Source organism: Protopterus annectens, chromosome 2.part1, assembly GCF_019279795.1.
Source record: "Protopterus annectens isolate FY-2018-M chromosome 2.part1, PAN1.0, whole genome shotgun sequence".
Classification (NCBI taxonomy): Eukaryota; Metazoa; Chordata; order Ceratodontiformes; family Protopteridae; genus Protopterus; species Protopterus annectens.
The window spans coordinates 781161151-781177910 of record NC_056729.1 but is presented as its reverse complement, the minus strand read 5'-3'; the positions used below and the strand labels follow the sequence as shown (position 1 = coordinate 781177910).

The window sequence follows — 16760 nt, the reverse complement described above, 5'->3', positions numbered from 1 at the left end:
ATCATCATCCCTTTCCACTTTAAATAATAGTTTTCTGCTAGTGCTATATATAGGAGCTTTAACTGCGTAGCTCTGAAATATTCCTTCATATCGGGTAATCCCAATCTGCCCTGATCTACTGAAAAAATCGGTTTATCCCACTTGACTCTTGCCATCTTCCCCTCCCAGATAAAGTGCTTCAACTATTTATTAATTGCTTTCCACAAATTCTACTCTGGTTGATAAAAATATGCCTGACCTGTGTATAGGACTAATGGGACTAAAAATATTTTCACTGCTTGTATCTTACTATCCATATCCATATAACAAGGCTTGCATTTTCTGTTTTTGCATTATCTTTTGTTTAGTCTCTTCCCACATATCCTTAGCTGTCACACCAGAGTCATTTTTAATCTATACTTCTAAATACTTTATTTTATCATGTCCCCATAAATAAGGGTATTGCTGAACCAATTCACATGTTGATACATAATTGACTACTATTGCCTTTGTTTTAGCTTCATTCATTTTGTATTCTGAAAAGATATGAAACTGTCTCAAAATGTTCCATAACACTGTAATGTTTCTTTCTGGTTTTGTCATGTATAAAATAATACCTGCAAATTAAGCCAACATTTCTTGATTGCCATACCAGTTATATTCTTGAATTGCTGACTCCCTTATTTTATTTGCTAATGATTCTAAATGTGATGCAAATAACAAAGGGGATAGAGGACACTCCTGCCTGTTTCCTCTGCTCAAACAGATTATCAGAGAGGACCCTACCCACTTTAAGTTTTGCCTCTGATCCCTTGTATATCCTCCTAATTAACCTTACATTTTTTTTCAGGAAGTGCAAATGCTTTCATTGTCCTGCTCATAAAATCACAGCTTATTCTGCCAAATGCTGTCCCTGCATCGAGACCCACAAACAACAATGGTATTTTCTTACATTCTGCTTTCCTTTGGATCATCAATGATCTGTTAATGTTGTCAAATGTTTGCCTCCCCTCCACAAAAACACACTGATCCATATCAGTTTTGGCATTACTTTTGCCATTCTTTTAGCCATATTAGACATAAACACTTTATAATCATGGTTCAGTATTGAAATGGGCCTGTATGAAGCTGGTTCTGATGGATCTTTACCCTCTTTAGGCATTACAGCTGCCACTGCTTTCTTTCAGGATGTTGGTATTTCTCCTATTCTTAAAATACTGTTAAACAAAACCTTCCAAATCTTTATCAGTTTTTTCTGTCCTAGCTTCCAAGCTTCCACAGGAATACCATACACTGCTGGGGACTTTGCTGTAGATTGGTTATACATCACAATTTTTATCTCATCTCCTCCTATCCTACCTATTAGTACTTCAGCCTCAATTACCTCTAAACCTGGCATATTAATTTATTTTATTTATTTATTTAACATCTGTTAACCGGGAAAGTCCGACTTGGAACAAAGCCAATTCTCAGCGGAGGCCTGGGGAGAAACACTCCAGATGCATGTCTTTGTAATGTGGGAGGAACCGGAGCACCTGGAGGAAACCCACATGAATGCAGGGATGACATGCAGACTCCACACAGAAGGTACTCCAGCCGAGACTCGAACTGGAGAACCTCTTGCTGTGAGGTGACAACACTACCGCTGTACCACTGAGCCATCTTCACTCTTTCATAAACATTTCCATTTGCATCTTTTCTTGATTTCCACATTTCTCTGCTTTATATGACTTTCATAGAATTTCCAAAATATTTCTAATACCTCTACAGGATCTCTTGCTACCTTCCTTGTTATAGGCTCCCTAAGCTTGGCAACAGGGCTTTCTACTTTCTGTTGCCTGATTTGTTGCATTAAAAGTTTTTAAGCTCTACTGTTATTATCAAAAAACAGTTGCATAACAGCAATCTTTCTAAACTCATGTATATTATTGAGGTAACCCCTTATTTTCTGCTTAGCATTCTGCAGTTGATCCTGATCTTCTTCTGTGAGATTCTCTCTATTCTGTAATACTTTAACAATTATCAGTCTCTCTAAATAATTCTTGTTACCTCTTAACCATAACTTCCTTTTTTTTATTTCCACCCTATTTTTAAACTCCACCTTAATTTTATCCCACTCCCTAGCTATATTTTCAGAAGTAATATCTATCATCACAAATAGCTCCACTAATCTCCACTACCCATTCCTTAAATTCCTCTGTTCAACAGACAGGCGGGAAAGCACCAGGGTCTCATTTTCATTTCATTACCCTGTGTTTTTACTTCAGTTATTGTTGGCGCATGATCTGAAATAGTTATTGGGTGCATGTCAAGACCTTCAATTAAATGCACATGTTCCTGTGAAATGTAAATTCTGTTGAGGCTAGCCCAGTTTTTATATCTTTTGGGAATAACATGTAAATTCACTCTGAACTCCTATTACTGAATTCACATCTTCTATGCCAAATATTCTCATAAATCTTTTCAAAAATCTACACTCCTTTGTTATACTTTCCCTTCTGGGGCCCCAGACACAACTTCACTGCTGCAAATCAAATTCCAATCCCACCCTGTAAGTAATATTCCTTGCTGAAAATTGATTATTTTTCCCAGAATTTTCTTAAGCTCCATTATAGCAGTTATAGACGGAATATAAATACATGCCAATGTAATTCTCCTCCCTTGGCAGTAGCCCCTTAGCACTACAAATCTGCCATTATTATATTTTTATCCTTTTCTTTCACAATTGAAGCTCCTCTTGCAATTAATATGAGTACTCCTATTTTCCTTTGTCCCAGATATTCCATTAAATAACCATCCTGAAAACATTTCTTTTATCAAATTCACATATTCAGTTCTTTCCAAGTGTGTCTCCTGTAACATTATTTGCATTCTACATTGTATGAGACCACTGACATTTAAAAAGTTATTATTCCCACCTTTTATAACACCTTTTTTTGTTAAATGTCTAGTTCCAGCTTTTGTGTTACATACATAAACTATTTGGCAGGTTGAACTTTTATATAGTTGTTTCTTGTCATACCTGTTTGAGCCTATGTCACATCTTACAAAATGTTTTCTTTTATTGAAAGACCTCAAACAAACCACAATACCACCCAAAACTATTAATTTAATACTAATGCACAAAACTATGTACATCTTCAAATATTTAAGTTGTACCCTCCTAATAGGAACAAATGTCCCAAGCTGACAGCCATACTCACAGACTTGAGTTAACCTAAAAGAAAGGATATCCATGCAAAGACACATGGTGCAGCCTGTGTTTCTATTAAATGCTGTTTTTGTCTTTTCTTTATAGTTCTCTCAGCTGGGAAAACCCCCTGAATGCTTTCAGAGAGCATTATCTCTTAGCCAGTTTCTCTTTTCTTTTTTCCCCAGTCAATCACTCTCCATCAGACTGTAACCAATTTCTCTTTATCAGATTGCCTTCATGAAGACATGAGAATCAGACAGCCAATTTCTCATTATCAAATTGTCTCCATGGAGATATGAGAATCAGACTGTCAGTTTCTCTTTGCCAGATTGTTTCCATGGAGACATGTGGGCAGATACAGAATTTCTACTAAGCATATATTCATTTTCTAGAAAAAAGTATCATAATATTTAATATTCTTTTTCATTTACTTGCTTTCTCTTAAAATGTGTTACTAAATCAATCTAGCATCCTTAATCCAGTCATTCCTCCATGGAAGAGTGAGGAAAAGCATGTGACAACCCTCCACTGGATCAGTATCATCAATCCTCACCACTGGCAACAGTGGGGGATGTTCACTGAGAGGATAACTGGTACACACAGTATTTTCAGATGCAGCTCTCTGCATCAAGTGCAATTTCCCTTAAGAGCACACAGAGACCACAGTCAGTCCTGGGCTGGTTTCTCCCTCTTTCTCCAGAGCCCCAATAAGACTCCCCACTGGCACAGTTATAGAGCTGAGATCTCAGCTGAGTGACCAAGCAGTACTCTCTCTGTCCAACCAGTGATTCATGTCCCTGTCCACATAGCTGACACACACACTCTTTGAGGTTTGATTTACACACACACACACACACACACACACACACACACACACACACACACACACACACACACACACACACTCACCTGAGAAAGGCTGGCACAGGTTTACTAGCTATGCCCCCTTCTGCCCAAACTATAAGGTAGTTACCACTGCCACCAGTCACCCTTTACCAGATGCTTTAAGGCCCTTAACAAAGGGTGCCCAATCTGTGTAATATTAATATTAATACAAATGGTAGGTTGACTAGGGCTATTAGGAGTGGCCCACACAGGGTTACCAAATAAATATGCAAGTACTCTCAAAACTTAAATATCACTACACAGATCAGCCACAATGAATGATTTAAATATATTTAATAATAAATAATAAAAGAACAAGAAAATACTAAATATATATTCACAGTGACATCAGAGTCCAAAACCACAGGAAATTTCAAAAAATAACATTGCAGTACAGGCTCACACAAGTAGAGAAAAACATCTATACTAAGCTTCACAATATTCCTGACTGAATCTAAGAGATTCTTAATTAGAGCAAGGCAGATGTGGTGAATGGTTCTTAATAGTGTTGTCAGGTCAAAGACAGAATGCAGATTGCTCTGTCTCACTAAGAGACTTCTCAAATTAATATCTAGAATACTACTGCTGGGCTAGCTTGCAGAATGACACCATTTCAGGTTGTCTGACTTCTTGTCCCCAGTCCGACACCCCCACTTCAAAATCTGGCAGCATTTAGCATCTACCTGCAAAATATACAGACAAGGGCTTTTCCTCAGATCTTTGACAGATGCTGGAAGTCATAAACATTTGCATTCCTTCAAAAGTAGCAATTAGTTCACTCCAAGGACAATACAGAAAGCTTCCTAGTACAGACCTTGTGTCTCTAGCTGCATTGAAAACTTGAGAGATAGCCTCTTTTATTCCATAGCCTATAAAGTTATTTAAATTCAGCTATTTTTCTAAAGTTTGCTGGACTGAACTTACCCCTCCAGCTTCCTCTGCTGACATATACATTTAAACAGTTACAATAGTGCATATACATTCCTGTTCTTTTCCAGTAGGGCACACTGGGGATATATTTTAAGCACAAGCACTTTACAAAATGCCTTTCCAATACACACATCTGTACAGATCAGTTTGATATACACATGACATAGAGTTCTAATACATTTGTAACACAAGCATCTTTTATAAATCATTTTGGTATTAACCAATGACATATAATTATTTACAAAATTCCAGCTAGCTGTGCTTGCAGTATCTCCTTCTGTCACAAAGCACATTATTTTTTCTTTTGTCATGTTCTTTTAAGCAGTCTTTTTTTACATTGCAGTGCTACATTTCTTAAAACTGAACAGGGAGGAGGAGACAAGGGAGAAAGAAAGGAGAAAAAAAGAACAGCGCACCTATTTATAATCCCCATTACACTTAAACATAATTAAGAAAACTTTATAGAATGCAAAGAAAACCATACACCACAAAAATAGTACTATTAAGAAAAAAAAGTTTTCTTTACTTACACTTACGTTTCTCCCCTCTCTTCCCCTCCTCAAAGCATTTTTCTGAACATTAATGACATGAAGAAGGGCATATACTTTAGAGTCTCCCACAAGTTCAACAAATTCTGAAAAAGTCCAATATTTCCAGATTTTCACGTTCTGTCATATTTCACAAATATAATTATTGCACTGTAATACCACATTAAGTTAATGGTTTTATTACTCTTCATCTCCATCTCCTAAATCCTGTCTCTGCTTCATTTCCAATGTATTCTCAATTCTTCTTGTCAACTCTCATGCTCCATTCCTTCTCTCCAACATTTTCTGTTGAAACAGTGAAAATGGTTTCACAGGTACAGTCTCTCTCTGTGGTCTTTATTACCAAAAGAACAAGCTCAAGTTTCACAGCTCACTTTTTGTTGGACAAACTTTTGTATTTCCTCCTTATAATGTACTTCATCAAAAATGATTTTGTCCCTCCAAGGAAGGATACCTTGAAGACAACTGGGTACAGCAGTTTGAATCTCACACTTACGTCTCGATATTCTCTGAATAGTGGAATGAATTTACTCTTGTTCTGCCTGGTGTACAATGAGCAAACATTCTCTACAAACACTCTGCTGTCTCTCTCTTTTGGTATTTTGTTCTTCTGCCTCTGTTTTGTCAGAATCAACTCCTTCTGCTGGTAGGATTGTATCGTAAACTTTAAAGGTCTAGACTGCTTTCTCACAGCCAGGTTTTGAGCATGCACATGATATACCCTTTCAACTAACAACTCCTGTTGTGGAACACCAGTCAAGTTGCTTATTTGTGCTTTCATAAAATTAATCCAGTCTGTTCCTTCCAGCTTCTGTGGTATAGCTGAAAATCTCAGGTTTTCCATAAGTACTCTGTCCACTAATTCTATTATTTTTTGAAACCCCTGTTTCTGAGCTGTCTCATATTAAGCCAGCCTTTTCTTCATTTCATCCTCTGATTTTTGCAGCTTTATCACCTCATCTGAATATCTGTTTAAAGATTCTTCTATTTATTCCAGCCTTTTGTTGTTTGTATTAATATACTCTATCAGTGTTTTGTTTATTTTAGCCAAGGCTGTCTGCATTGTCTTATATCCTCCTGTTGTTTACTGGAAGTTATGTCTGGAAGTTGCATTGCTTTTTGCTGAACAGCTGCAGAACCTTTCCCAGTCAGTCTTTGTTCTTCACTTTTTGTACCTGATTTTTTCCATGTGCTCTGTATTTCTTTTTTCCTGGCATCCAGACAGTAAATGTACTAGCCAGTTATTGAAATTTAACTATAAACACAAACATCTACTGGACTTTTCTGTTGAGTTTTCACACTGGGAGAGCTGGAGTTAAGCTGCTACTCAATGTGCAGCTATCTTGGTAGTCATTCCTCTAATTTTTTTGAGGTAGAGGTGAAGGCATGCAGTGACCACATACAAATGGAACTGCAGTTGCCCTGCTAAACTACTTTCCATAACTGTCTTGATCAGAGGTGTAGCCAGAAATTTCTATCCAGTTCTCAAATCTCATACTATTACCACCTCTTACTGTTTTCAATTGTTTTAGATTCGCTATAAAATGATTGCTGTCTTTTAGGTTTGCTCTTTTGAGCATTCAGTATTTCCTGATAAAAACATACACTCAGCAGACAGCATGTTTTTAAATACATTTGCATGACTTGATTTACATGCATTTTCATTGAAAAAAGCAAGATTAAGCACATCCTTAGTCAATTTACATTTTGTGCTCATTTGTATCAGTATGCAACAATACAGTAGTTGGCCATGATCTGATTAAATAAAGCTTTAGCTACTCTTGTTTCAATGGCTCCATCGGCTTTTTCATGCATTCTTTAAATGTTTGTACTGTTTGTTCTGCTAAACCATACGATGAGAAATCATATGGAGCAGAGCTAATGTGAATAAGTAATTCAACGACTTATTTGGCAAATTCGTCACATAAATAATTCTAATATTCACTAACGATTGAAATTATTTTTGAATTTTCAAAAGCTGTGCTTGGAGTTCAATCCACTTTAACTATACAAAAATGATCAGAAAGATCAGAAATATTTTCCAAAATGTGGACCAGCAAAATCATGCTGTAGTGATTTGTTTTCAAGATATGCAGGGAAATCTTTATTTCTGTTTCTTTTAACTTTTTTGAATCTGCCCTTTCCTCTGATTTTTCACTTGAAGTTTGAGCATTTCCCATAATAAATAGGATTCTAATGCTTTCAAACATTTATTTTTTAACCAAAATCTTTAACTTTTAAACAGAGTTCCTAGTTCACCTAAGTGTTTGATATGCCAAATTATACACTGAGTGGAAATATTTTGGTGGTAAATGTCTTCCATGAATATATTTATTTAAGGTGCTCTGTAGAGAAGACTTTGGAAGAAGCTTTAAAGTCCTTGCCCACTGATGTTCCTAAGGAAACACAACTGTTTATAATTATTAAACAACTACAATTGATACCAGAACTGGAAATAATCCCAATAAAAGATCAAACTTAAACACTGAGAGAATAATTATTTTTTTACCAGGACGGTTTAGCAGAACGTCTCTTTGAAGAGCCATGGCCTGCAGAAATATTCAGCTAAACATTATGAGCAGTAAGAAGAAACAAAGTATTAATTTACATCTGTATTGAAGTAGTCTCCCATGAGATATGTCATTTAAACAGAACATCACCTGATGTGGGCCCAAGAGGTAAAGTGGATACTGCTGGGAGGTTTCATAATGATGGCAGACAAGCTAAGGTAGGAATACCTACAGTACAGAAGTGAAATGCTCCAATAATTCTTACAAAGATTAACAGTCACTCCTAATATGTCAACAACTTAATTTAGTAGATAAGTTAAGCAATAGTTACCTTGGTTATTCTGGAGTGCTTCTTTGATGCCCTTTGATTTTTTGGCTTGACAGAAAGTTTATGTCTAGCAGCACTATTGTCCAAGCGAGAAACATACAGTGGAATTGCATCTAGGTTGATTGATTCAATGGTGCCAGCAGCAGGAAATGATCTCTTATTTTTGGGTTTGACTGGTGAGACCTGGAAGCCATGCAACAAACAATATTTTAAACAGAAAGGTAACATATGGCATGATTATTTTATTATGGCAACTTTAACTGTTCAGTAGCACAGTATGCAACAGCTGCTAAATGTAACTGTTCATGATGAAAATAATTCTACTGTAAATATATCAAGTCACTCATTACTGTAAATGAAAAACCTTACCCTGGCTGTAAACTATGGCTAATGCTTTCAAAGCAATAATTATTTTAGTGTACACTTCATAATATATACACACTAATGTATGATTTAACTGTAATAATCCAAGTCACACTTTCAACTTGTGGTCACCATTTTCATGTCCTGTTACATCCTTAATGTGATTTCAGGGTTTTCATTTACACTAAACAGTATGTTAAGCACAGTTCTAGTTGAAAATTTGTATTTAACTTCCTAGACATTAAAACGTCATTACTTATGTCCATCTTTCAAGCTCCCGCTGGGGGACAGGCATTAGTTTTAAGGTAACATTTCTTTGAAGAAAACAGAGAGAAATGACATGTACAAACCTCTAGGATTGTTGTATTTTGTGGGGCAAAACCCCCCATATACCCCATGCAGGGAACTTTACCCTGCCCTGCATTACTTTATACAAATAAATGTGAAGTTACTCCACTTGGTGAAATAAGGATTTCTCCCAAGCAGTGCAGTTTCAGTTTCAGTGTTTGAACAAGTGTTTTTTTTTTTTTTTTGCAAACTTGTCATTTGGACAGTTGTTCTCATACAGTTGTCAATCAAACAGTTATGTTACTTCTGAATGTTGTAAAATCATCTCTCCTGCTGCATTATCCATTGCCAGAATCAAGACATAGAATCTCCCTTCCATTCTGCCAGACATCAGTCATGTTTTTCCAGTTTGTGAGTGTTTTTCCATGTCCAACAGCTGTCTGATACCATGCCAACTCTCTTCTTTATTTTGACTTTCTTTCAGAATTATAAATAATGTTTCAATTCCATTACAATTTCTGTAAAATTGGAGTACAAGGCTTTGATGTTGTGTGTGCGTGTGTGTGTGAGTGTGTGCGTGCATGTATATGTATGTGTGTGTGTGTGTGTGTGTGTGTGTGTGTGTGTGTGTGTATACATGTGCTTAAACATGATTCTAGGAAGAAACATTGGTTAGATTTGTGGCACAATCCGAAATCTAACCAATCAGGTATATACTTTGCTATTGAATAGACAAGTAAGTCCTGCTATATCAATGGACCATTTTGTAGAATTTTATGAACCTCCCTGAGGTTGTGATCTGGGACAATATTATATTAAGTAAGGGGTACAAGGGTGAAGCCCCTCGTATGGAGGTGTGTGAATTTTATCCTCCAGCTCAATCAGTGTTATAAAGTTATTCTTTTTACAGGCAGACTTCAGAGAAGTGGCCCTCTGATTTAGCAGGACTCAAATTATTGTGTTGCATGACAAAAGATATTAACCAACTTCTAGTCAGAACTGCTTTATGATCTGTAAACAAGTTCAAAGCCCTTCAAAATAAAATATTTTTGAATCATATCTGCTTACAGAGCAGGTTAATGTGGCTCTTGAAAGCTTTGTTAGTAATCTCTTGTCTTTTTGTATGTTCTGCATATCCAATGAAATAATCTGTCCCTCCACTCATCAGCATCCTTTATCTGCATCTAGCTGTATGCTTTTATTTTAAACAGCTTTATTGCTTTTATACAGTACCTACTAGTAGCTAAGAACTGACAGATAAGCTTATGTTCCATAACACTATCTTAATCACAAAATGCAGTAGATATCAAGTTCATCTCAACAGTTATCGGATTATTACACCTTTTTACAATACTTAGAAAACAGGGCTGCCGTCCTCCTTCCCAACTATTACTTACACATCTGATAAAACCTTTTCTTCTGTCCAAACTCTTCTAATCATTTTCACTTGTCATTTCATATTCAGTTCCTCCACTGTAACTTCAGAACACATCCTTCATGTTTCTAGTTTTTTATTGTTAATTCAACTCAATTTAGATCTATCTTCCCTTTCCACATGATGGCTACTATTCTGTTAATAATTGGCAACTTGAAAGAGTAGCCATTTTTAAATATTTTGATGTATTTGTTTATGATGATTTATTTGTTGATGATAATTTAACTTTTGCCCATAATGTCATAGACTTAAAAGTTGAGGTTCTAAAATTATTGGATGCATCACTATATTTCCAGACATTCATAGGGTGTAGTGTTACTTCACCTTTTTCTATCAGTGCACTCTAAGATTTAAGCTTGGATATGGCTTACCAGTATGGTACACTATGTTGAAAATTAGAATGTAATGTGACTGAATGGCTTGAAAATCTTGGTATTTTTTCATATTGTGACAGATTACCTGCTGTCTCTATTCTACAGTTGAGTAAGGGGAGATCTTATCCCTATATACAAGGCATGCAATTATGCATTTTTGTTTGACTATTTAGGGCTTAAAGGAAAACTTCACCTTAGAACTAAGAAATCAATTTTTTTCACTCTACCTTTGTTTTCTGAGCTATTTAACACCTCAAAATGAATCTGATTGCTTCTTATAGTTCTTTATTGAATGGAGGCTAAAACAGAGTAAAGTCACTTTGTGTTTTTTTATAAGGAGTCATATCTGAGGGAATTCTGATGTAGCTCTGCAACCATCTTCCAAGTATACTGATTGTAAATATGATGAAATATACGGATAGTAGATGAAAGCACTCAACCTGTAATTTCTGTTTGTTATACTACATTAAAGAAAGATTTTAACCAGTTGGAACGCAACACTTATTTTATCTTGGAACTATTTCTCTGTGCTTCATTATTTGGTAATTGTTGGAGTTCCTGGAATTTGATTTTGAAAAAAAAAATGATTGTAAATATGCTTAGGCTGGCTCTTCAGTTTACAGGCTACATCATTTGCTTCCATGACTTAAGACTGGGGCCGGAGGAATTCTCCTGGATATCAGCATGGCTGGCTGTGTAAAATAGGGGGATAAAGCCCTGACTGCTAGCCAGATAACCTGAGTTCATTTAGTATCCCAATATCTGGAAGAAAGAGGGAGGGAATATCGGAGCAAGTTGCTATTGCTATTGCTATAGCTGTTACTGACTGACCCATGGGGTGGGGGTGTTGTTGCTTACTGACCCATGGGGTGGGGGTATTTCATTTTCTTTCAAGACTAACATGCAGCCTTCCAAGACATCATTGCATGCATGCTGTACCACACCTAACACCATACATAGAGCCACAATCAGTGGAGCCCAAATACAAAGCCCATTGGGCAAGCAAACAAACTTCTCAGGACTCTCATCATAGGGGACTCCATTGTAAGGCATACTGATGGAGCCAGGATCTGCCAAATTACGCACACAGCCAAGTCACAGCACCACAGGTACCAGTATAATTCCATCATAGTCCATGTGGATATAAATGACATGAGATGTACCTCCCTGGACTATATGAAAAGAGACAGTATAGCTGTCTCTTGACTATGTGTCTCATGCTTGTATGAGCCTATCATTGAGCAGCATATTACCTTCATCAAGAATGATGCCACAATACCAACAAAAGCTGATTGATTTTAACATTTGGCTGAGTTTATGGTGTCACTCTAAGGGGATCCAATATTTGTCAGCATGGGAAGACATGGTTAACACACCATACTGCTTTGGCAAGGATGGCTTGTATCTGTCCCCTCTATGCTTTTGAATACTCGCTAAAACGTTATCCTCCCCCACAGAGACTTTTTTAGGCAATGCCAAATCAACAGACTGACTGGCATGGTAAACTCATTTCAACTGACCCTCAAGGTGTTATTGATCAATGCTAGGAGCCTAAACAAAAAGCTAAATTCCGTCCATGCCCTACTCACCCTGGAGAATAGAGAGATGTGCTGTTATTGAAACATGGTTTAAACCTGCACAAGGTACCCTGGCAGTGCAAGGTTTCAGTGCCTTCTACACTTTTAGACCAGTAGCTGCACACACAGAGAAAAAAGAAGAGGTGTCTCGATGTGCATCAATAACAAGCTTACCTCTAGGTTGGTAAAACAGGATGATATGCTGGAGTTTTTCCACGTGCAGGCCAGCGCGGATAAAATCCTCTACCACATCCTAGCAAGAAATACTTCACTTTGTATGTTCCATGATTCTCATAGCTCATACTTAAACCTACTGACAACACTCACCATCTAACCTAACAACTTACTCATGGAGCACTTTAATTACCCTTCTGTAAACTGGGAATCCTACACGGCCTCAAATCTGCAGGCACACAGATTCCTGCACTATGTAAATATAAACACTCTTAACCATTTAGTGCATACTGGACCTTGTACTCACAAATATGGAAGAATGATGCACCACCCCCCAATGTCATGTCCTCCTTGGTAAGGTCTGACCATAAAGCTGTCTCCTTCAAAACCAAAATCAAATTAGTGACCCAGTAAAAATAGTAACAGTTTGGAACTATTCCAAGGCAAACTACCTTTTGTTAAATGATAGTCTGCAAAATTCAGTGCACCTCCAAACCCAGAGAAGAAGCAACATGTGCAGAATTGTTCACAGAAACTCTGTACAACCATGTCAATAGCTTCCAGAGAAGCTGCTCTAACTACCAGAAGTAAGCACAAAACTACCTCAAAAAACAAACCACCTTGGTGGTATCCCAGATTAAACAGTGTATACAACAAAAGGAAAATAAAACATGGCTAAAATCAGGAAGTACAACTCCCATAAAGATAAAAACTCTCTCCTCAAAATAAACAGACAGCTAAGATGACTAAGTAAGTCCATTAAAGCCAATGTTGAGGTCAAGATAGCCTCCCAGGCAAAAGAAAGCAATAAGGCCTTCTTCAGCTATGTCAGAAACCTCAAAGGCAGCACACAGCAGAGTGCTGAACTGATGGTAAATGGTGCCACATTCACTGAACTGGGTAATATAGTGAATCTGCTGGCTGATAACGTCAATTCCAACTTTACCCCCCACTTACTCCCAGACACCTCCCAAGAAATACTTTCAAACACAACCCCACCAACTATAAATAGAGAGAATGTCCTTGTTGCTCTCCCTAAGGTGAAGAACACATCCTCAATGAGCCCTGATAATATCCCAGGATGCCTTCTGAATAGTCTAAAATATGACATATCATGGCCACTGAAGTTACTATTTAACTACAGTTTTAAAACAGGCTTCTTACCACAAGAATGGAGGATTACAATGGTCATCCCTCTTCATAAGAGCAGACCATCAACAGATCCTAGAAACTACAGACACATTAGTCTGACTAGTCGTATATGCAAAGCCATTGAAAGAATTATCATGGAAATGATCAGCAAAGACATATGAGACCTTCAGACACTGTATTTATCCCAGCTTGGCTTTGTCAAAGGAATGGCATGCCTACTGAACATTGTAGACTTCTTTAAGAAGGTCATCAAGGCAATGGATAAGGGTAACACAGTGCATATTGCCAGTCTTGACCTGGCTAAGGCATTTGACAGAATACCCCACTTGGGCATTGTCAAAAAACTCAGGAAATTAGGCATAAATCCCTATATGACACATTGCATAGCCAGCTGGCTTACAGATAGAACCCAAGTAATAAAGATTTGTGAGACTACCTCCTCAAAGAGGTCAGTCACCAGTGGAGTCCCTCAAGGCTCTCTGCTGGGCCCACACCTCTTTGGCATCTACTTCTCAGAATTCAAGGCTAATGTCAGAGACCTCTGTTTGACCAAGTTTGCAGATGATTGTAAACTAAGAGTAGTCAGAATCCCCCTAAGACACTAACATCTTATAAGTGGGTCTAACACAGACAAATGACTGGTGCTAAAGCCATGGCTTAAAACTCAATGCCAAAAAAATGCATTATAGTACCTTTTGGGAAGTTGGCCACTCCTGGAAACTATGTCATCAATAAAATACACCTAACAGTTGACCCACTAGTGAAGAAAATGGAAACATGTAGACAGTAACCTGGCCTTTGACCAACATGTATCCAAGGTAGTAAGGAATGCCTTCTATGGTGCTCAACTTATAAGTGCATGGCATCTAGGTTCAGTGAAGTCATTGCACCACTATACTCAGCCCTCATCAGACCCTCCATTGAGTATAATGCCTCCTTCAGTATGTACCTGACCAGACATATGCAGCAACTGGAACGTCCACAAAGGTTCTTTACAAAAAGAATAGAGGACAGAAACACAACCTCCTATGTGAATCGTCTCAAAGCCCTATCTCTATACTCAACCTCATACAGACTACTGAGAGGTGATCTGTGCATGGCATAAAAGGCATCTTAAGACCCCACACTGATGAACCTTTTGCACATCCACAAAACAACAGCATTCGAACTATTAGATCTAAAGATCTAAATTTAATAATAGAACATGTTAGAGACACAGATATGTATCTCAGAGAATCCTCTTTATCTAGAATAGGCTTCCCATCCATGTAGGACAAAGTCCCTCCCTAACTCTATTTAAGTGTAACTTGGACCACTGGATGGTGCCTATGTCTCTGATGGACAGAGGTAGTCAGTAAATCATGTCATAACCAACGATCACCCCCTATATAAATGTCTAAAACATATAACTTGTGGGACATATTTGGATTGCAAGGCTATGTTTATAAAGGCCTTAGTGGTCATTAGCCTAGTATACACCTCTTCTTCTTCTTCTTCTTTCGGCTTTTCCTGGTTAGGGGTCACCACAGTGGATCATCTGTCCGCTCATGACTGGCAGTGGAGTTTTATGGTGTTGAGTTGCCAGCCCAGTGCCCAACCTTCCACAGAAGGCACACACACACACACACACACACACACACACACACACACACACACACACACACACACACACACACACACACACACACACACTCACACCCAGGGCCACTTTAGAGTGTCCAATTCACCTACTGCATGTCTTTGGGATATGGAAGGAAACTGGAGCACCCGGAGGAAACCCATGCGACCACAGGGAGGACATGCAGACTCCGCACAGAAGGCACCCCAGCCAAGAACCGAACCGGAAAACCTCTTGCAGTGAGATGGCAATGCTAGCCACTGCACCACCGTGGCTGCCCAGCCTAGTATACACCTATGAACCTATAATATGTTTTCTGCAAAATTTCTGCTAATGGGGCTTGACATATCGATGTGATCTTATTTTTCTTCAAACCTTTCTCTTTCCCATAATCCATTTCATGTCTGCTTTATGTGAGGCATGCTAGACATCAGGAAGTAGTGGTGTATTCCCATGTGATTGACATAAAATAGGATTATTGCCAGTCACTGTCATCTTATATACTGTCAGTAACAGGACTGCTTCTTTTATTTCTTCAATGACCCTCATTTGTGTGTCTCAGGACTTGTTTTACAGTATACTAAGGAGTTATACAGCTGCACTCAAAACAGTAAGTAAACTGCAAGCCTTTGTTCAAGGTATGTTTTTGTAGTCCAAGATGAACTGACAGTCCCTCTCGCCCTACTGTTTGGTAAATTTGCTGATAATTTACAAAAATTACAAGATAAGATATTTTCTGACTTTTCTCTAAATGTCACAAGCATCTTTGATACTACATTCAAATCATTTAAAACATAAGGTAATATAAATAAACATTTAAAGTTTAAAGCTTATCATTTCAATACTGTGATGCTGCTTATGTAAATTTGTCAGAATAGGTGACAATTATCTTTGAATCATTGGCTGGTGTAACTGCTTTGTTTTGCTATGAAAGGCATGGCTACATTGGAAGCAGCTGTGAATCAGCGTAAGTTATCTTCCTCTCTGCAATAAAGACAATGGAAAACAGTTTCACAGCTCTCTGTCTTGTTTACAGCAGTCCTGATATCAGAAGGACTAATTACCTGTATAAGATTGTCAGCAGTATCTGACTACAAATGTCTCTGTGTCTGTTGTATGTCATGCAGCTATAGACAAATTCCCGTGCAAATTATGTGAGAAGTTAAGCTTAAAAAATGGATGGCCTTTCTCTTCCTTTGATTCTAAAGCAAGGAAATGAAAGTCTTATAAAGTACAAACAGGTTTCGGGTACATACACAATACTGGAATCACACTGTAGGGAGAAAAGCAGCCTAAGAGTTGAGTTAAACTGTAGCAGAAGATGGTGTTTTCCTTTAAATGATGATGGTGCTGATGATGAAGCAGTCTACTAAATAAAGTGTTACTGTCCTTACTGTTTCAGTATT

General features: G+C 37.7%; 1 protein-coding gene across 4 annotated transcripts in view; it reads right to left on the bottom strand.

Annotated features, from left to right (window-relative positions):
- The window catches only part of CRACD (capping protein inhibiting regulator of actin dynamics), a 1952305-nt gene that overhangs the window by 237443 nt on the left and 1698102 nt on the right, over positions 1-16760 (bottom strand). For all 4 annotated transcript variants that reach the window (XM_044062482.1, XM_044062485.1, XM_044062486.1 and 1 more), the window contains one exon: positions 8377-8556. In XM_044062482.1, coding sequence (XP_043918417.1) covers positions 8377-8556 — 180 coding nt within the window. The remainder of the gene's footprint in view (positions 1-8376; positions 8557-16760) is intronic.